General features: G+C 39.9%; 1 protein-coding gene across 6 annotated transcripts in view; it reads right to left on the reverse strand.

Annotated features, from left to right (window-relative positions):
* Positions 1–21359, reverse strand: part of Ubp1 (upstream binding protein 1) — a 45111-nt gene that overhangs the window by 8257 nt on the left and 15495 nt on the right. For 4 of the 6 annotated variants that reach the window (XM_075964264.1, XM_075964267.1, XM_075964263.1 and 1 more), the window contains 9 exons: positions 18701–18777; positions 14623–14728; positions 13895–14001; positions 11681–11833; positions 11482–11592; positions 10945–11052; positions 4682–4785; positions 2778–2832; positions 2456–2549 (listed from right to left, as the gene is read on the reverse strand). In XM_075964264.1, coding sequence (XP_075820379.1) covers positions 2456–2549; positions 2778–2832; positions 4682–4785; positions 10945–11052; positions 11482–11592; positions 11681–11833; positions 13895–14001; positions 14623–14728; positions 18701–18777 — 915 coding nt within the window. The remainder of the gene's footprint in view (positions 1–2455; positions 2550–2777; positions 2833–4681; positions 4786–10944; positions 11053–11481; positions 11593–11680; positions 11834–13894; positions 14002–14622; positions 14729–18700; positions 18778–21359) is intronic. The other 2 variants (XM_075964266.1, XM_075964265.1) reach the window with 1 other exon arrangement.

Genomic DNA, 21359 nt, shown 5'->3' on the forward strand with positions numbered 1-21359 from the left:
TCTTTCCTTGTTTCTGACCCAACCCTTATGTGTGAAACACAGCCCCACCCCGCTACCTTTCTCTTTTTTAAAAACATAATGGAACTGTAGCATCTGGGGAACTTGGCCAAAGCCACCAGTGAGTGGGAAGCAAACAGAGAGACTGGGTTTTATTATACCACTCAAGTTAAGACACTCTGTTACAGTGCCATCCCCACAGCCAGTTCTAATAGAAAGCAAGCATAAGAGAGAATCATGCTGTTACTTAAGATCTCTTCCATAAGTACTTGGCCTTAAAAGCAACAAAAAAGCCCGTGTATGTAAGGGAGAAGTGGATACAGGACTGAACAAGCACTGGGCAACAGCTAAGATGGAGTGGTCATAGGAAGTCCTTCGTGTACTCCATAATTTTTATTATGTTTGGATATGTCCACAAAATCTTGTTTTTAACTCTTTTAGTATCAGTCACACTTCCAGAATGAAGCTATGACTTCATATAATAAATATCTACTCCCATCTGTAACAAGATAATGGGGTTTCACAGGCTCAAAAGGGTGAGCTTGACAGACTCCTAGTCTGTAAAAAGAATCAAGACAGAGAAGCCTAACTCCATGATGTGAGCCACTGTGGAGTCACTCTTGGAATGAACTCCCAGAGACAGTTCTCATCTACTGCAGTCATTATCCACAGCTCTGAAGCAGAGTTCCCTGTTGTGACAACTGTAACCAGGAAGAGAAAGGGGCAGATGGTGTCAGCTCTTTCTGACATGTGGCTGGCTGTAAGAGACCTCACTGTCCTCTCCATGCTCTAAGTGGTGTGCCTCAGGGATATGCCAAAGAGCAGCTCTGCATGAACCAAAGGAAGCCTTAGGTTAAGCAAAAAGCAGAACGCCAAGCCATGTGATCACTGCACACAAGGAAAAAGATCTTGTAGCTCAACAGAACACACATGGATCTGCACAACATGCAGGGCTCTAGCTGTCAGAGGATTTTCTATGGGCTGTGTTTTTTATCCACTTGTCCTGTAAGGGTTCATGAGATCCCTCTCCCCTCATCTTGAATTCTGTGATTTCTAGTTTTCCACACATTAAAGGCTTTATTTAATCACATAAATATGTGGATCACAGCTAGCAAATTACTTCCATTTGGTATTTTAGAGTCCAAGAGCTACGTGAGGAGAAACTACCCAATACACAAACAATACAATAAACAACATAAAAGAAACCCCACTGTGTGTAAAACTAGCTTTTCCTAGCTGGGTATGTGTACACCCATGTCTGTCCTCCTAAAACTGTCAGTAGCCCCACACACACACATGAAAATGCTAACTGCTGCATCTCTGTGGCCCAGCATTTCTCAGAATGTTTGCCCAGGACATATTAGCAATGTACAGTGGGGAGAGGCACAGGGCCACACACATTTTTAAGACTGTCCCTGCCTCCTGCATGCTCTCCAAACAACCATACTACTCAGGGCAGTGCTGCTTGAAACCTGAAGTCCCACCAGAGCATTCCCTTAGTATCCTGTGCAGAAAAAGAGCAGGTGTTTCTGACACCCACATAAAAAAAGCCACATAAATGAGATACTGCTCTATGTGAAAAGGCTAAAACCACAGGACACAGGGCAGCCTTGTGGGACCTGAGATCATAGGTTAAGGCCAAGAAAGAAATGGCCAGATTCAAAAGGCCATATACCGTAAAGCTTCATTTGTTTAACATTCTCAGAATGACCAAATCATAGGCAGGACAGTTCAATGTGTGTGAGGGAAACATGTATGTGGATAGGAGGAAGAATGATCTTGCAAAGGGGCAGCAAGACAGAGAAAGCACCCAGCAGACAGACACCCCACACCTGTATCTTTTCTGCAATGGTGGCTATAGAGATGTACACTCACAGAAAATAGGTCTAAAAACCTTTCCAGTGTTTTAACAGCCATTAAGAGTGTTGGCTTCTGGTTGTAAAATACGATAATTTTGTGAGACAATGAGTGACTGTGTGCTGGATCATCTCCAAACTGTTTTTACAGTTTACCATAAAGCAAAATACTATCTCAAAGTAAGTTAGAATTGGGGCTGAAGAGATGGCTTATCAGTTAAGAGCACTTGCTGCTCTTGCAGAAAATCAGAGTTTGGGTCCTAGCACCCATGTTGGGGAACTCACAACCACTAACTCCAGCTTGAGGCGTTCTGTTCTGATACTCCTGACTTCTGTGGGCACCTACACTCACATGCATATATATACCCAGACACGGGTACACACATACACAATTTTAAAGTAATAAAAATAAACAGGATGAAAATATCACATAGAACTAAATACACTTGCAATGAGTGGACTGGAGCAATGTTCATTCCTTGTTTGGAAGGAATTTAACAGGGAATCACAACTGAGGAAAACTGGGAGATAAATTCTTAGTTAATAAAAACACAAAGACATACAAATAGAATATTCTCATGCATGCACACATATATACATACCTGAAAAATTAGAGAACAGTCTTGTATAGGAAGAAAACCTGTTTTTAAGCAGCCACTGCTGTGTTTCCTGGGTTGTAGCTGAAGGCTGAATTTGCTATTAATGAAGAAAAAAAAAAGTAAGCATATGTAAAACCATTCAAGAGTAAAAACAAAACAAAAACCCAAGTCACTGGTATATCATGAAGAATGTTTAACAGAAAACCTCAAAAGGCCTTATAATCTGAAGTCAGAACAAAGCTGATGACCACCCACACAGCTTGGTTAGAATGTTTAAGATGAAGGCCCTTAACAGTATTTGACATTTTCAGGAAAAGATACTTACTTCCCCAGATGACTGTGCAACTCCATCTCCCTGGTGATTTGGGGATGAAGAATTGCTGGAGAAAGGAAAAGGAACAGTTTTTAACTTTTTTTTTTTTAAAGTCAAGCAATGAAAGGTTATTGCATAAGTGATTTGAAATAGGACAACACTGTGCAAAGAGCTGTGAACGTCTGCGATAAGAATACAACACAGTCGGGTACAGAGACGGGACGAAGACAATGACAGCACCACCAAGGGTGAGGTAGACACTCAGTGAAAAGTGTCCTCTTGAGTCTACACAGGTGCCAGGAAAATGGGGAAGATATGCATTTGTTTAATTAGGAAAATAAGTAAAATTAAAAAGACAAATAGCTAAACATAACTATAAAACACTCTAATAAAACTGGCTATAAGAAAGTGACCCTAACTAAACATACAAATCTCCCTCTTTAATATATCTATTTGGATGGAGTTACAGAAACTTTTCAATATTCACCCATGAGAAATGAGGAAATGAAACAAATACGTGCCACCATCCTTGTGAGTCTAAGGTATAAAGAGTCTAAGGTTTAAGGCATAAAGAAAACTGCAAATAATTTCAGAGAACAGGCACCTCCCATTCCTGAGCAGGGTTTCTCTCTCAGGACCAGCTTTCCACCACCTCTTGACCTTATTCTCCGTTCACCAGAACCTAAGCCCCTTCCAACAGGAATTTGTCTGGCTATATAAATATCTTAGCACCAAGGACCATGCTGGGAATACAGTGGGCTCTCAGGAAACATATAGACATCTAAAATATACAATTCAAAGCTCATCTCTAAGATCACAGCCATTTGCTAATACACCCAGACAGGTAACATAAGAGATTTCTTGCATGCTACACATTGGCTCTCTAGTACCCCAGTCTATGATCTTTTTTCTACTTGGATTTTTTGTTTTTGTTTGGTTTGACAGACAAGGTTTCTTGGTATAGCCCTGTCTGTCCTGGAACTCACTCTGTAGACCAGGCTGGCCTTGAACTCAGAGATCTGCTTGTCTCTACCTCCTGAGTGCATAAATTTTTCTACTTGTAGACAAAACCACTACATGAAAACAGGCTCCTGGCTAGTTATTCCATCTCCAAAGAGAAAAAACAGATTTTGTAGTATTTCTTACCAGACCCTGTCAACAAGACTAGACTATATAAAGAGAACTTTCCCCTGCCATCTAAAGCTTTTATAATTTTTCTGCACCATAAGAAACTTCCTAAAAGCAGGAACTTCTGAACTACTGTCCTCCGGCAAGGCAGCAGAAGCTGAAGGCTGATAGCAGCCTCAGGCTTATGCAGCTCCCACTCTGAGCTCCCTGGACTATCAGCTGTGAAAGCCTTAATATAAAGCACATTCAACAAAATCCAGAGGTCCTGATCTGAAAGCCACCATAGTCTTAAGAAAACCAAAGATCCTTTCTTTAATCTTAAATACCCAACTAAAACTACACTGAGAAACTATAGTGCAAAACAAACAACAAACAACAAAACCTATGTCATGTGGTAAACTTTGTGCTTTGTCGTCAATGCAATCTTAACATATCCATATCAGCGCTTCACGTCAGTTGCTCACCCTATGTCCATAACTGTGTACCTTGTTAGTGCTTTCTTAAATCTCTCAATGACAGCTACCTGCCTCTATCTTAAGAACTCTTCTTCCCCTTTGTTCAGATAGGGTCTTGTTATATAGCCCCAATCTGGCCTCAAACTCACAATCTTCCTGTTTCAGTCCCTGGAGAAAACTCCACCCCCTCCCCTTTCTGCAGTTACCGTGTTGTCAGAGTGAATGTGACTAGATGCACAAAGGTGAAGACTCTGTTTCCCATCACCTGACACAGACACACATAAATGAGGCCGCATGGTTAGGTGCATGCACACGGCCACACAAACCAGATACCTGTCTGGGACACTGCACGTGCTCTGCTGGGAGGAGGTGAAAGTGGGCGCTGGGGAAGGGCTGTTATTCACATAGGCTGTGGGGGTGTCGGGCCACGGAGAACACTAAGGATAGAAACAGAAATGAGTTAACAACATGCTTCTTAAATGTGAGGAAGAAGCACTTGTGTAATCTGGTCTCTAACTGACCCAATGCAAACTTATAAACCACAAGATACCTGGTGCCTATTAGACATGTATCAAATTTACCCTGTGCAGCAAAAGACATTTTAGCTTTTAAAGATAACCTGAGTGATGATAGCAGCAAAATTTATCAAGACACTTTAAATATATTTGCTTTCTAAAAGCACCCCCCCCCCCACGCACACACACACACTTCTTCCTCCAACTTCTGTCAGGTGCTCCGACAGACACATCTCAAGGTTTAAAAACAGCAGACAAGGGATTCACAAGCAACATCTGACATCACACAGTGATCTAGGTGTGGCTAGGTCCTGTTTATTGCTCATATGCCTGCCCAGGAAGCAGCCTCATCAGTACCTGCTTATTACCTTGATATAAATAAGATTTATTGAACAGGCTAGCGCGCAAGCACACCAACTGTGCATGTATGCTGTCAGAGTGTGTGTGTTTTCTGAAAGGGATATGGTGGACTGAATTATCTCTCAATCTTAGAAAAAATTTTGACAAGGGACAGAGCAAGATACAGAAACACACTATTACAGTTAGCAAAACTAAATAAGCCAAGGTCCAGAGCATGCTGAGCAGGCTACAATAGTCAAGTGGAAACCTTCCCTTCTGAGCTTCACAAATAGCTACCTAACACTGGGTATTTCTTTCTACAACTATTCTGTTGAGGATGTCAGTTTCAAAGGTTCCCCTTTATAATCAGCCGGCTCCCATTTGAGAAAAAGAAAGGCATGACATCTGACCTCAGCACTGGGGTTTAAGACTCTGCAGAGCCAAGTAAATGACAGGAAAGTAGCCACTCCTGAAATACGTGATTCTAATGACTAGGAGTTTTTCTCCAAGTGATCTGGCTTTCAGTTCTTGCTTTAACTACTATGGTCCCCTGGCAGATACTAAATCATCTACAAAGATCACTGTCTAGCTGTAGAGAATTCAAAAGAAATGTCAAATCTTGAATGATACTGACAAATGTTATCTAACAAAATTTCTCATACCTATTTTAAAAAAATCTAAGCTGGGCATGGTGGCACACACTTATAATCTTAGCACCTGGGGGGATGTTCCAGGCCAGCCTAGTCTCAAAAAAATAAGGAAAAAAAAATCCAAAAAACCATGTTTATTTTTTCTCTCTTATTTGTTTATGTATACAGTATTCTGCAGCCTAGAAAAGAGCACTAGATCTCATTACAGATGGTTGTGAGCCACCATGTGGTTGCTGGGAATTGCACTCAGGACCTCTGGAAGAGCAACCAGTGCTCTTAGCCACTGAGCCATCTCTCCAGCCCCCTGTATCTGTTCTCTTTATTCAAGATGCATTTACAAAGAATTTTTTTTCCTTGGTTTTTTTGAGACAGGGTTTCTCTGTGTACCTTTAGAGTCTGTCCTGGAACTTGCTCTGTAGACCAGGCTGTCCTCAACTCACAGAAATCCACCTGCCTCTGCTTCCTGAGTGCTGGATTAAGGGTATGCGCTACCACTACCACCCAGCTGAAATTCTATATTTATTAACTGTACTTCAAAATTTGTATAATTACCTTCCAGATGGTAGTAATGCATGCCTTTAATCCCAGCACTCGGGAGGCAGAGGCAGGCTGATCTGAGTTTGAGGCCTAAGAGAGTTCCAGAATAGCTAGGGCTATACAGAGAAACCTGTAGTGAAAAATCCGAAACAATCAATAAAAAAGTGTATAACTTTTAATAAAGTGGCCCCAAAGATTTTTTAATTACATTACGTATGTATGTACATATGTATGTATGTGTGTCTGTATGCGTGCACATCTGCCATGCCATGTAGGTAGAGGTCAGAGGACATTTGGGAAAGTCTGTTTTCTCTTTCCATCACTGGAGTCTTGGAGATCAAACTTACTTAGCTGGGCCTGGCACCATATACACCAATTTTTAATTTCCTACCTAAGCTTAATCTGTAGTCATAAGAAATTTTAAAGATTAAATTCAAGTCAGGCATGGTAGCACATGTCTACAACCAGGCTCAGAAGGTGGTGGCAAGGAGATTAAGTTTAAGGCCAATATCAGCTACATGAGACCCTAACTCAAAAACAAAATTAAAAACAACAAAACCTTTTCTTTCCCATTTATGAAAATCTACTGTAGTCAGGAGTGGCTCAAGCTTTCACTCCAGAATTTAGGAGGCTGAATGAGGAAGATGGCCATGAGTTTAAGACTAGTAAGACTGGGGCTGGAGAGATGGCTCAGAGGTTAAGAGCACTAGCTGCTCTTCCAGAGGTCCTGAGTTCAATTCCCAGCAACCACATGGTGGCTCACAACCATCTATAATGAGATCTGGTGCCTCTTCTGGTGTATATATGTTAACAGAACATTGTATGCATAATATATAAATAAATCTTTAAAAAAAAAAGACTAGTAAGACTCAGAAACCCAGAAACTATATTGTAAAGAGCTGGGGTTACTGGGTTGGAGAGATGGCTCAGCAGTTAAAAGAACTTGTTTTTCCAGGGCTCAGATTTGGTTCTCAGCACCCATGGCGCAGCTTACAACCACCTGTAACTCCACTTCCAGAGGATTGGACACCCTCTTCTGACTTCCTGGCACTGTACACATGTAATTCACAGACATTCATGCAGGCAAAATGCTCATATACAAATAAAATAAAAATAAATAAATATTAGCCAGGTGGTGGTGGTGCACGCCTTTAATCCCAGCACTCAAAGGCAGAGACAGGCGGATCTCTGTGAGTTCAAGGCCAGTTTGGTGTGCGAGGAGCTAGTTCTAGAACAAGCACCAAAGCTACACAGAGAAACCCTGTCTCAAAAAAACTAAATAATAAATAAAAAATAAAAATAAATCTTAAAAAAATTGAAGTTATCATGCGAAGACTTCCAGGCATAAGGGTATAATCATATTTCAGAGAACATTTAAAAGGAACAGAATACAATAGATGATAGGAGTAAAATTCAGTTCCAAACAAAAGAAATTTGAAATGTCCGTGATACCTCGATTTTGTGGGCTACTTCCTCCAGATTAAAAATAGTTTAAGTTTCAATAATTTTTTTTGGTTTTGTTTGGCTTTGGTTTTTCAAGACAGGGCTTTTCTGTGTAACCCTATCCTCAAACTAGCAGAGATAAATAAGTTTTAGTAGTCTTAGTTTAAGAATTATAAATTCAGATATTCAGCATGCCATGAAATGCTTCCCTTGCAACTGTTCAAATTATAATGAAACTTTTGGATGCCAGTTTGAAAACAATCAACAGAAAAAAATCATCTTGTTCAAAGTTTTCTTAGCCAAGTGTTAAGAGCACTAACATGAAGCCCAGAGCCTAAACTGAGGCCTCTCCAGGCAGAGCCCACCCATGTCTTAACAGCTACCCAGCATGGACATAGATAGGAAAAGAAAATAAATCCCCAGTATTCCTCACATCTGACCAACTACGGACCGCTCAAAAGAAAATAAAGTCACTGCAGAGACTGTTCCAAGACCACCACCTTTCAAAGCAGAAAATGGCGTGACTGGTCAACTCTAGCAATGGCCTTACTACAGATTACATTTATTCCACATGAAATACCTGTTGTTTTAAGAGTAGAGCCCTTTTGGTCTTACTGAGTATCACTTTCTCCTCAGTTCACACAGTGTGAAGTGCCCCTGCCTGTAACAGCACGTCTAACCATGGGAACATGGACTGCCACTCTACTCCATGCAAGAGATTCCTGTTATACCACCCTTCTCCTAATAAAAATATTACAACCAAACATACATATCTGCATAACTCTTAATATTCAAAGCAACATCTCCCCAAATATACCTTAGGAATTACTGCCCGCTCTTTGAGAAAATAGAGCTATCTCTAAACAAGTTGGTGTGGCACAGGAGCCAGCACGCTTACTCACCGTACACTCATCTAGTTCATATTTACAAATGTAGATGCTTTTACTACCACAAGAGGAGTATTTAATCTGGGGTTTTGTTTGCTTACTCAGGATCGTAAGTGAGCTGGGCAAGCACTGGAGCACACTAATGGGTACCCACAGCCCATGGTGCTGTTAACAGCAAGTGTAGTACTGTGCTCATGTTCCTGAAGGCCCTGCCAATGGTCTGGACCTGTGCAGTTCCGGTTTCAGTGCACTGCAAATGTAGTATTTTCCCACTGAGATTAAAGAATGAGGACACACTGTCATCTGCACACTGTGGCAGCCCAGGAGTAAGCCAAACATCAACAAACACACAAAGGGTTTGTTAGACATCATCTCCTGGGAACTGGCAGGAGGGAAAATTCAGTTTGGGACCCTGTCATTCAGCACGTTTTAGATTTTATCAAGACTTCTGGATATATATCTTTATAACTGAAAGTCCAAAACTTGCAAGAAAGGTTGCTCCCAGCCCCTTTACAGACATTTAGAGATACATGAAGTGCTGCAGCTATGATCTTGGTTAAGGGATTCATGATCTGGATCCTGCATTTTGAAAACACGTTTCCAGACTGTAGTCTAACCAACTCGAGAAACATCATACCCAAACCAAATGCAGCCAGGGGGCAGGCAACAAACTTAAGAAGATGTGAAATCCCAGGCGTGAACTGCTGACGTTTTGCATATTTTAGACTTAAGAAGCAGTAAGAATTTACTACTGACTTCCTCATCTTTGGCTCTAGACTAAAGCAGATTTACCTATCAATCATACCAGAACCAACTTCTTTAAATTAGACAAATTGCTTATAACACAAGTTATAAAGGCAAGTGACTTAAGCTCCCAAATCCCCTCAAAAAATGTACTAAGAACATTTGTAGATTTTCAGAAGAATTAGGAGTTAATAAAACATAAAACTTGAGAGCAGACATTTGGGGAAGGGAGCATTTAGAGGATCTGACTGTCTCCGATTTAAACTAAAATAGCCCAGTTAAAAAAAATGCAGAGAATCAGGCGCAGTGGCTCACACCTGCAATCCTAGTACTCGGCAGGCTGAGGCAGAAGGACATGCCAACCTGAGCAACATAGTGAGTTCTAGGCCATGCTGAGCTAGTGTCTAAAAAAGAATAAAAAAAAATAAATGAATGAATAAATAAAAGAAAATGCAGCATGTGCTCCCAGTGCCCTGGGATTCAAGCATGCATAAAGAACCATTTCAATATTGCTTTAAAATGGAAATGATGTCCCTGTGATAGTCCTTGTGACATTGACCTTCAAAGTCCATAATTAATCATAGAGAATTATAAAAGTAAAAATCCATTTTTGGGACCTAATAATACAAACAGTGCAATAATGAACAGCGTGCTCAAAACAGTTATTTTAAGAAGTTCTTTAACATTTCTCCTCCTATTTAATAAGGGTATATAAGCTGATTTAAATCTGAAATCAGAACAATCCTCTGTGGACTGCTGGACAGAGTTGTGTTATAAAGACTTGCTATATTTAACCTGACAAAGCTCAATCAAAACCTTCACTATTTGTTCCAGAGGGTTCTGGGGTTAAGTGCAGCAAGGTCACCACTGTGGTCTGACGCGTTACATCACAATGCAGGTGCCAAGAGGAAACACTACACAAAGAGGTTTTTACCAGTGCTGCCAAAGAGGCTTTTAAAAGCACAGACAGACACACATTCTTATAGTGCATGCAGGGGACTGACACAGAGAACTGCACATGTTAATGTCAAGCTTGCTGCCATCATTTAACTATCTATAAATTTTCTTATTAGGTAAGTATACATGTTAAAAAAAGCAAAACTTCTTAACTACATAAAAATGATTTAAAATTAGTCAAGTAATTTCAATTATCCTGAAGGAGTTGTGTGTGTGAAGGGGAAGAAGGGAGGGGGGAGGGGAAGGGAACAAGAGAACAAGTTGGAAAACATATCTCTGAGTGTCGTTCCCTCCAAAACCACCCAATATGGTCAACATCGTTTATGCTTTGTTTTAAAGTGTTAGATTTAGGAAATTTTCCTCAATGAGGAACAAACAGAAAGCAGAAAGTCTAAACAAAAGCAAATTAAATCAAGACATGGACATAAAAACAATTTCGGCTTTACTTTTCCATGAAGTTGGTCCTATATCTAACACTGCACAAGGGTTCTTGCACAATGAAAAGAGAAGCAGAAGTCCCTTACACTGCCTCGCTTTGCCAGAGAATCACCGTAGTCTGCTGGCAAAGTCCGCTTGCTGGACTTTTTCTGCTCATGTTCAACTGCATCTTCAATTATAGGCTCAAGCCTCATCTGGACAAACACCAAAGATTGGGGTCAATGTCTTTTCATTATACAAAGAAAGACCTAATACCCTGTTTCATGTCTTTGTGCTCAATTAAACAAATGTATGACTAACAGGATTCAAAGTTAAAGAAAATGCAAAACCCCAGCAGTGACAAAAATTGGACATTCTAGGCCCCCACTTAAATCTCTTGTCAATTGCAAGGTTTTAAGGTCTGAGACCTCATTGGGATTTCAGCATCTTCATTCAAGATCCCACCCAGGCAAATTAACTCATAAAATCCCCAAACTTAGGTAAGACATGTGCCCACAAAATCCTCAGAATATCAGGTCAATCCACCGCCCAGCCTTCCCAATCCTTATGTTGCAACACTTCTGCAAGGTCCTGCTAACACGCAAACCTCCTTGTTTCCAAAGCCAAATGCTGGGCCGCATTACCTCTGTGAGGATGGTGGTGTCGTAAGATGGCTGATACTTTTCTTTTTCATGAGCTGTTCTCTTTTCCATCTTTTCTCGGTCAGTTTTTTGTTTCCTATCTGCACCTTTAGGCTTAAAAACAAAGTAGATGACATCATTCATCTGGCTGTACACAACTTTAAAGGAAAACTGAGAATCCCTCCTGGTTTTCATTGCTTACCTTAAAGACTTTGATTTGGCAGCTAGCTGAGTGAAGATGATCTGTGTATTCTCCATTTTCATTCTGTTTAAAGGTGTCAACCTGGATCCTAAAAGGCACTCCCTTTTCACCTCCATGCTTACGTGGGGTGAATTCTGTGCTGATGCAGTGTACCTACAAAAAAAAGCCGAACCACATTCAAAAACTTTCCATTGAGGGTCTATTTTATTCCCTCATGGATGTACATACAAGATCCCTTAAAATACCAAACAGTCAAATTATCGCATGAATTTCCTTAGTTATTCTGAATACAGGCCTCCTTTCAGAACTCCTGCATTTCTGGACTCACTGGACTCCAGCAACTCTTGTTTCAGTGCCTCTCCTCTCCCGGTGAGGAAAGCACAGAAGCAGCTGCGCACTGTCACTGCCTTCACCCCAACAACACGCTCTCTTAGACCCAGGGTCCTCCACCCCTGCCAGACAGCCAAGCTTGCTACTGCTTCTCCAAACACACCAATTTCTGAGGCTTTGCCCGGCAATTTGCAGTCCCTAAAGCCTCATTATTTATCCAATTTGTATCCATTTAAACTCTCCAGCTCAACCTTTCCAAGTTCTGGAAGGATCTTAGGTCAAAAATCATTTTCACCACCCCTGACCCCCACACCACTTCAGAAAACAGCCCAAGGATACAACATGAAGTTAGCAAGCAGCAAGACCATGGTCATTTCTGACTGCCACAAAGGCATGCCTCTTCAAATGATATGCAATGTGAAAAGCTCTCCTCTAAATATGATTTGCACAGCCTAAGATAAGGCCAGCCTTATCATTCTTTTTACTACAAAACTGTTTATTCTATTGGACAAACACTAATAGCAAGTGACAATATTCAACCAATATGAATCATGTCATCATCATGATGGGAATATTTTATAGACAACCCAAACACTGAATGCTAATGATCCTTAGAGCTGATGCAAACACAGCTTACTTAAGCTGGCCAACAATTAAATGGCTATTCCCTTCTATATAATGACTACCTACATAGTAGTTAAAATTCCACCACTTACAAATTTGCACACTATATATTAGTTATTTTGGGGTTTTAAATATGTAATCACATTATATCTTGGATACACAAAAATGTTTATGGGTAAAATAGAGTGGGGTTTGCTTTAGAATATGCCAACAGTGCCTGGTGTGGTGGTGCAAAGCTTTGATCTCAGCACTCAGGAGACAGAGGCAGGTGGATCTCTGTGACATGATGGACATGAAAAATCCACTATCATTATCTCTTCATTTGTGGAAGCTTTAAAGTTTATGAACTTTAAATAATGTTTTAAATGTTATAAAAAATATTAAACCTGAAATTTTTTTCAATAGTATCCTTTTAAATGGCAGTTTTTGTTCTCTATTATTGTGAACACCAATAAAAAAATAAAATTAAAGACAGGTGGTGGTGGCAAACACCTTTAATCCTAGCACTTGGGAGGCAGAGTTCAAGAACAACCTGGTCTACAGAGTGAGTTCCAGGACAGCCAGAGCTACACAGAGAAACCCTGTCTTGAAAAACAAAACAAAAATTAAAAGCCCAAAGGTATGGTGGCACACTGTATATGGCGAGCTCCAGATCATCCAAAGCTACAAAGCGAGATCCTGTCTCCAAAATAAACAAAAAACAAAAAAACGTAATAATAATATTGCCAAGCCTGGTGGTGTACCTTTAATCTCAGAACTTGGCAGATCTCTGTGAATTGAAGGCCAGCCTGGGCTACATAGTGAGTTCCAGGACAGCTATGGCAATGTAGAGACCCTGTCTCAAAAAGCAAAACAAAACAAAATATAACAAAAAAAAATTTATTATGATTACCCAATGTCTTTTATGTCTATGACTAATCTAATAAACCCATTTTCACTGTATGTATTTTTTTAATAATGTATTTTTATTTTTTGTGCATTGGTGATTTGCCTACAGGTATGTCTGTGTGAAGGTGTCAGATCTCAGAGTTTCAGGCAGCTGCTACCTGCCATGTGGGTGCTGGGAATTGAATTCGGGTCCTCTGGAAGTGGAAGTCCTACTGCTCGCTGAGCCATCTCTCCAGTCCCTTAACTGTGTGTATTTTTTGTTTTAAAAAGCATTACATTATAATTTACAAATAAGAAGTACTTTCATGAGACAGGAATTCAACCTTCTAAATGACTTGGGCAGTATGCTTCTAACAACATAAAATGGCAAACCTGAATGAAGGCAGATGTGCGCTTTGCAGGGTCCCACAGAAATTCAACTGCATTTAACTGGCTTGGATTTGTCCTTGTGTCAATTATTCCCACAGACATTGGAATATCTGTATGTTCAAACACAAGTTACAAAAAAAAATGTATCCATTTTAAGTAATTAAAAGTCTTACAATTTGAGCCTGGTGTGGTAGCACACTCAAGTACATTCCCAGCTATTTGGGAGGCTGAGGTATGGGGGAAGGCTTGAGCCTAGAGGTTCAAGCACAGCTTGGGCAGCATAATGAAACCCCATCTCAAAACAAAATAAAACAAAAAATCAAAACAAACAGAAACAAAACAAACTTAAAACTTACTATATTATGTTCTATGGAAATAATTAATCCATGTTGAACTTCCCTTCAACGTTCTCCGTAGTCAACCTTGTCTTCAATATCAAATCCACCTAACAAAAATCACAGTTTCTCCTACCACGGCTTGTATTTCATTTCATTAAGAATATGATGGACGGTGCCAACTGAGGTTTAAGATAGCTTCAAAATCATACAGTTCCTGATGGAGGTTACTGTAGCACCACAAAACTACTGCACTTTCAAGCATAAAACAATTCTTAAGACACAGATCTACTGACACAAAAGCTCCACGCGATGAATTTTTACATGGTGCCAACATGTTAATGGACATAGCTACACAGCACCTTCATCTCCATGGTCTTTGACAGCCACCTGTACCTAAATCAAGAAGTCTGTCTCCTGGGCGGTTCCACTTCCAGCCTTCAAGCTGCTGATGCTCTGTATACTGTAGCCGTCTGTCATGAAACACCACCCTTATGATGCTCTGTAAAAAAGGGAGGAAAGTGAGCATTTCAACCACTCCAGCTAAAAGGCAGAGCATTTAAAAACAAAAACATTAACTAGTAATAGATGAGCAATCAAAACCGGGTTCTGCTTTAAATGCTCCTCTGTGTAGTTGGGCATCATTACTCACACCTAAATGCCAGCACTTGGGAGGCTGAGGCAGGAGGACTGCTCATCCTGGGTCACATCAACAATTTCAAAGCCAACAGAGGCTATATAGTGACATCTTAGTTCCAAAATAAGAGAAACTCTACCTTTCTACTGTGAACTTTTCTACTCTTGGATACCTGGTTTATAACACACTTACTTAGTTACCAGGAATTATAACTAAATATTTTGTACAAAATTTTTCCCCCGAAACAAGGTTTCTCTGTGTAACAGCCCTGGCAGTCCTGGAACTCCCTTTGTAGACCAGGCTAGCCTTGAACTCATGGAGATTCAGCTGAGCACTGGGATGAAAGTTGTGTGCCACCACTGCCTAGTCAAAAAGTTTAATTTATAAAATAATTCAATACTAAAATTCAAAAATCAATGTATATGACCATGAAATTAGTGAGTAGGAATTAGATTTCTATGAGAAAATGCCAGCTGCCCAAAAGAATTATGAAAGATGAAAAATATCAGATAGATTGGTAACCTCTGACACAACTCTAAAATGTATTGATCTTAATACCAGCTGTAATGATTCATGCCTGCAATCCCAAAAGTTTAGAGGCTGAGGCAGGAGATTTTAAGATTGAGGCCAGCTGGGCTACATATGCAACTGTCTCAAAAACAATAATTGCTAAAAATTTCTCTAAAAAGACAAGCTGGTGAGGTGGCTTAGAGGACAAAGGGCTTGCCGGTCACCTAAATTCAATCCTGGGAACCCACATAAAAGGGGAAGGTAGAGGGGCTGGAGAGATGCATCAGTGATTAAGAGCATTGTCTGCTCTTCCAAAGGTCCCGAGTTCAATTCCCAGCAACCACATAGTGGCTCACAACCATCTGTAATGAGGTCTAGTACTCTCTTCTGGCTGGCAGTTGTACACGCAGACAGAATATTGTATATATAATAAACAAAGTTTTTAAAAAGTGGGAAGAGAGAATTGACTCCATAAAATTTTCTTCTAATTTTTACACACACACACACACACACACACACACACACACACACACACACACCAAAATTAAATAAATCAACAAAAGCTACAAAAATCAAAAATAATCATTCTAGCTGGGCCTAATGATTCATGCTGATATTGGGGAGGCTGGAGGGTCAGAATATGAGACTAGCCTAGGTTCTAGAGTGAGTGCAAGGTCATCCTTCACAACTTAGTGAGTCCCTGTCTCAAATTTTAAACATATAAAAAAAGTAGAGCAAAGCCTGATAGCTCACAGCCATAGCCCAGCACTGCAATGCCACAGGTCGTCTGAGGCTTGAGCTACATGACGAATGTCAAGCCACACGAGTCCACCAAAATGTCAAAGGGTGGTCATGATGGGAGTGGCCTGAGGTAAAATATTCAAAACACTGGAAGGGAAATAAATATTCTGAGTAAAAGGAGACTTTACCTATAGAATTAACGCTAGATAAAGGGGCCAACTACCAAGCCAAGGTGGCACAGGCCTGGAATCCCAACATTTCAGATGCTGAGACAGTAGGATCAGGAAATCTAAGTCGGTCTAGGCTACGTTACTGAGTTCAAAGCCATCCTGGGCTGTATAAGGAGTCTTAGGTCAGACTAGGATCCAAAGTTAGACCCCATCATTCATAAATAAAAATCAAACAGATATAGCACATCAAATATGTTCAACTCAACTTCTATACCACCTCTGGCAATATACCATTTAAGTCCCAGGTGCCTCCAAATTTAAGTTGTACAAAGATCACAGGGCCAATAAATCTTAAAAGATGTGATTTTTTTTTCAATAAATTCACAGGCATCCATGTTCTCTTTTGTTATTTTGTCCCATCGCAACCTGTCTCCCTCACCAGGACTAAACCCAGGGTCACTGAGCTAAATCCCCAAACCCCTCATCCATATTCTTAATTCTACAACCTCAGGATATAATTGGGTATATTCTAACATATTTAACAGAAGAAAAATCATACAAGTGGCTTATCAACTGAATGGTGAGCTAGAAGTAAAATCTCTTAAAATGAACTCTTTCTCAATCAATGAACTCAGTGTTTATATAAACTAGTGTGATGTCAACAGGACAGAACCATCTGGCTGGTTTTGGAAGCAGCTCCTTCTTTTATGGATGGCCAGTGTTGCCTGTTTCTTCACTTGAGTCTGATATATGTTTCTGTATGTTTTAATTTAGAAGTAAACCCAAGGCAGATCAACAATTAAATGATTAACCTTTCATACCAAATTAATCTGACAGGCATTTTAACTAGCTCTAGGAAATCTTTTTAAACACATCTCATCTATCTAACTAGCTATTTTTTCAGTCAGGGAACTACCTTAAAAAGCCAGTTTTCAGTGATAAATAGAAAGTATTTTAGAATTGACTTTTCTAGTGCTTTGATAGAAATTCAATTTGGCATTTGGTGTGAATGTCAAACTGCTATATTTTCCTCAGAACATCAGTAGTCTTGGTTGATGACCTAAGCAAACATGAATTAGTAAACTGTATAACCCAGCATATACACAAGGAACTCAAAGGTATGAGGACAAGAGACACAGATCAGGAGTTCTCGTAGCCTGGGGCTTGCTCTTGTGCAAGACCCAAGTTCCATTTCCAACACACACATGCAGGCTCACAACCACCTGTAACTCCAGCTACCAGGGATCTTCTGGCCTCACAGGACTCTTGCACATGTCAGCATGTGCATGCATGGGAGCATGTGTGCAGCATGCACGTGCGCACGCGCACACACACACACACACACACACACACACACACACACACACACACAAATTTAAAATAAAATCTTTGCAAAACAGAGGACAAAGTGGAAATAGGTGAAACAAGACTGGAAAGTTGTTGGTAACTGTTTATGCTGACAAGTGACACACCATTTTTCACATAACAGGTCTATGTGAATTCACAGTATAGTACCTCCTCTCTAGCTCTGGGTGTGTTCAAAGTTTACAATACAAAAGTTGTGCATACCTGTGCAGGAGCTGTCTCTCTCATAATAATAAATAAATAAAACTGAAAAGAGTTTAGTTGTTGTGATGGGTTTTGCTATACATAACTAAACTAACTTTTCTGTTTCCTGGTTCCCAACAACTATAATTTCCATGTCACATACAAATAAGCAAAATATAGCTTAAAAAGCCCAAACTTCTAAAATAGTAATTTTTCTAAAGAGATATTTAAAAATTTTTTATAAAGAAGCTTGCATCAATGGCTCAGAGGTTAAGGTGCAATTTCCAGATCCTGATGTGGGAAGGTCACTTGTCAATCTGTTGTTTCATTGATTAATCAATAAAGGAAACTGCTTGGCCTGATACGTCAGAAAATTAGGTAGGTGGAGTAGACAGAACAGAATGCTGGGAAGAAGGGAAGTGAGCCAGACGCCATGCCTCTCCTCTCCAGGGCAGACGCGATGAAGCTCCAGCCCAAGATGGACATAAACTAGAATCTTCCTGGTAAACCACCACCTCGTAGTGCTACACAGATTATTAGATATGGGTTAAAGCAAGATATGAGAGTTAACCAGTAAGAGACTAGAGCTAATGGGTCAAGCAGTGTTTAAAAGAATACAATTTGTGTATTGTTATTTTGGGGCATAAGCTAGCCAGGTGGCCAGAACGCAGCCCGCAGCTCCTTCTACAAGATCCCCTGTGGTGGAAGCAGAGAACCAACTCCCTCCATCCTCAGGGTGCTGTGGTGATTGCACATGCACAAATAAACACATATTTAAAAAAACAAACAAAAAACCTCTTTCATGACAACAGCCACTTTTATTCAATCACCACAGAACCCATTACAAATTAAAACAGACTGTCCTTACCTTTACTAATTTTCCACTGATCTCAGGCATATCTCCCATTTTGCGATTATCCAGCATCCGAATTTCATAAGATTGGCCTAATTTAAAGAAATTATGTATCAAAAACAATCCATGTAAAGAACATCACTCTATTCTACATAACTTAATGGTCCCTCAAGATATATAACTACATGACATTAATTAATGTATCAAAATAAGCATATTCAAGTTAATCTTTCTTTTTGTCCCCCCTGAGAAATAACACCATTCTGTCCTAATCACAAATGAGATCGTCAATTCACTTTCATTGGCCATCTCCTGGACTATTTTTTTTTTCTTTTTCAATTTTCTCAAGACAGGGTTTTTCTGTAGCTTTGGTGCCTGTCCTGGAACTAGTTCTTGTAGACCAGGCTGGCCTTGAACTCAGAGATCTGCCTGCCTCTGACTCCCAAGTGCTGGGATTAAAGGCCTGTGCCACCACTGCCTGACTAGAGACAGGGTTTCTATGTCTAGACCTGGCTGTCCTGGAACTTACTCTGTAGACCAGGCTAGCCTCGAACTCACAGAGATCCACCTGCCTCTGTATCCCAAGTGCTGGGATTAAAGCTGTGTATCACCACCACCAGGCATGAAATCCACGTTTTAAGCTATAATTCATGGGGTTTCAAATATGTTCAGAGCTGCACAACTATCACTACTACCAATTTTAGAGCACTTCATTATCTTAAACGGTCCAAACCCAGTGTAATCAATTCCTATGCTCCCCTGTCTATCCCCCTAAACCTCCAGACAATTACTAATCCACCTTCTATCTTAGGGACTTGCATATTACAGATATTTCACAAAAGCAAAAACATAATATGTAGGGTTTTGGAGGTTGCCTTCTTTCAATTAATGTAATGTTTTTCCTTTCTATGGCCAGATAATATTCTACTGCAAGAACAGACCAAATTATTTCATCCGCTCATCAAGTGATGTATATTTATTTTGTGTTGTTTTCCAATGTGGGGGTGACAATAAATGGTATTGTGAACATGGACAAAGTTTTTTGGTATGGACCAAGACCAATTTTGATCTGGAAGCCTCTCTGTGTTACTAAATCTAAGTCACATTTGCCCACTATGTCATTTGTATACACACACACACAATTTCTGCACACTGATCTAGAGCACTTAGAAAATTAGGGATAAGCTACTACAAAAAATTAAGCCTGAGGAGCTGGAGAGAGATGGCTCAGTGTTTAAGAGCACTTATTGTTTTACCAAAGGGTCTGAGCTTGGTTCCCTGTACCCATGTCAGTTGCTTTCAACTTGTTCTAGCTCCAGGGGCAATAGCACTCACATCCACATTACCTACAAAGACACACATATGCATGCACACAGAGTTAAATGTACCCAAATTAAAAAAAAAATACCACTTCTGGCTTGTTATTAATAACAATGACGTTATAATTTGGTATAAACTGCCAGCTGAATTGTAGATTTTAACTACCAACACCTTACCAATCCTGTGGGCCTATAGAAAAATATGCAAAGGAGACACTAGACCAGCAGTTCTCCACGTGTAGGCCATGACCTCCTCAGAGGTCGAATATCAGATATCCTGTATATCAGATATTTATGTTACAACTCATAATAGTAGCAAAATTAGTTATTAAATAGTAATGAAACAATTTTATGGTTGGGGGTCACTGCAACATGAGAAATGAAATTAAAGGGTCGCAGTAATAGGAAGGTTGAGAACCACTGCTCTAGATCATAGAATTATCAACACAAGGTTACCAATATAGTCAAATCACTTGAAAACTGGTGAGGAAAAAAAGTTTAATGGTGTAGGTGGTTCTTCTGTTTGTGTGTTGCTTTCATTGGTTGAATAAAGAGACTGCCTTGGCTTTTTGATAGGGCAACCTTTAAGTGGGCGGAGTAGACAGAACAGAATGCTGGGAAGAAGGGAAGTGTGGCAGACACCATGACTCTCTGGCCTGAGTCGGAAAAAGGTTAGAATCTCTCCCAGTAATCCACGACGTCATGGTGACATATAGATTATTAGAAATGGGTTGAATAAAGATGTGAGAGTTAGCCAATAAGAGGCTAGAGCTAATGGCCAGGCAGTGATTTAATTAATACAATTTCTGTGTCATTATTTCAAGGGTTAAGCTAGCTGGGCAGCCAGGAGCTGAGACACAGCACACCGCTCCTCTTACTACAGAATGGCGCCCAACGTGTGCATAGTGCATTACTGAAATATTCCTTAATTTTTACACTATTCCTTAAATTTGTCCGTCATACTGAAAGACTAATAAAAGCATATATGACAAGAAGTTTTAAATTTTTAAACTAAGACACAGATTGCAACATATTTAACAATGAGTCTTGATTTTGAAAACAGTAACAATTTTTCAAAAAAGCATAGATGCAGTTTTTAAAAAATAAATCATTACACACATAAAATTACACTGAGCCTCACCAGAACTTAGGGAATAAAAGTTTTGTTTTAATTATCTGATTATTCAAAAATGTTGAATAGGAGAAGGAGTGCGAACTTGGATTGGTATGTATAATGCAAAAAAGATAGTTTTCTTTTTTTAAAAAATAAATAAATTTTTTAAAAAGGGGAAAAATGTTGAATAAAAAGTCAACACTGGCAGGGTGAAGCAAGACTGAGAGCTTCAGGCCAGCCC

Source organism: Microtus pennsylvanicus, chromosome 3, assembly GCF_037038515.1.
Source record: "Microtus pennsylvanicus isolate mMicPen1 chromosome 3, mMicPen1.hap1, whole genome shotgun sequence".
NCBI lineage: Eukaryota > Metazoa > Chordata > Mammalia > Rodentia > Cricetidae > Microtus > Microtus pennsylvanicus.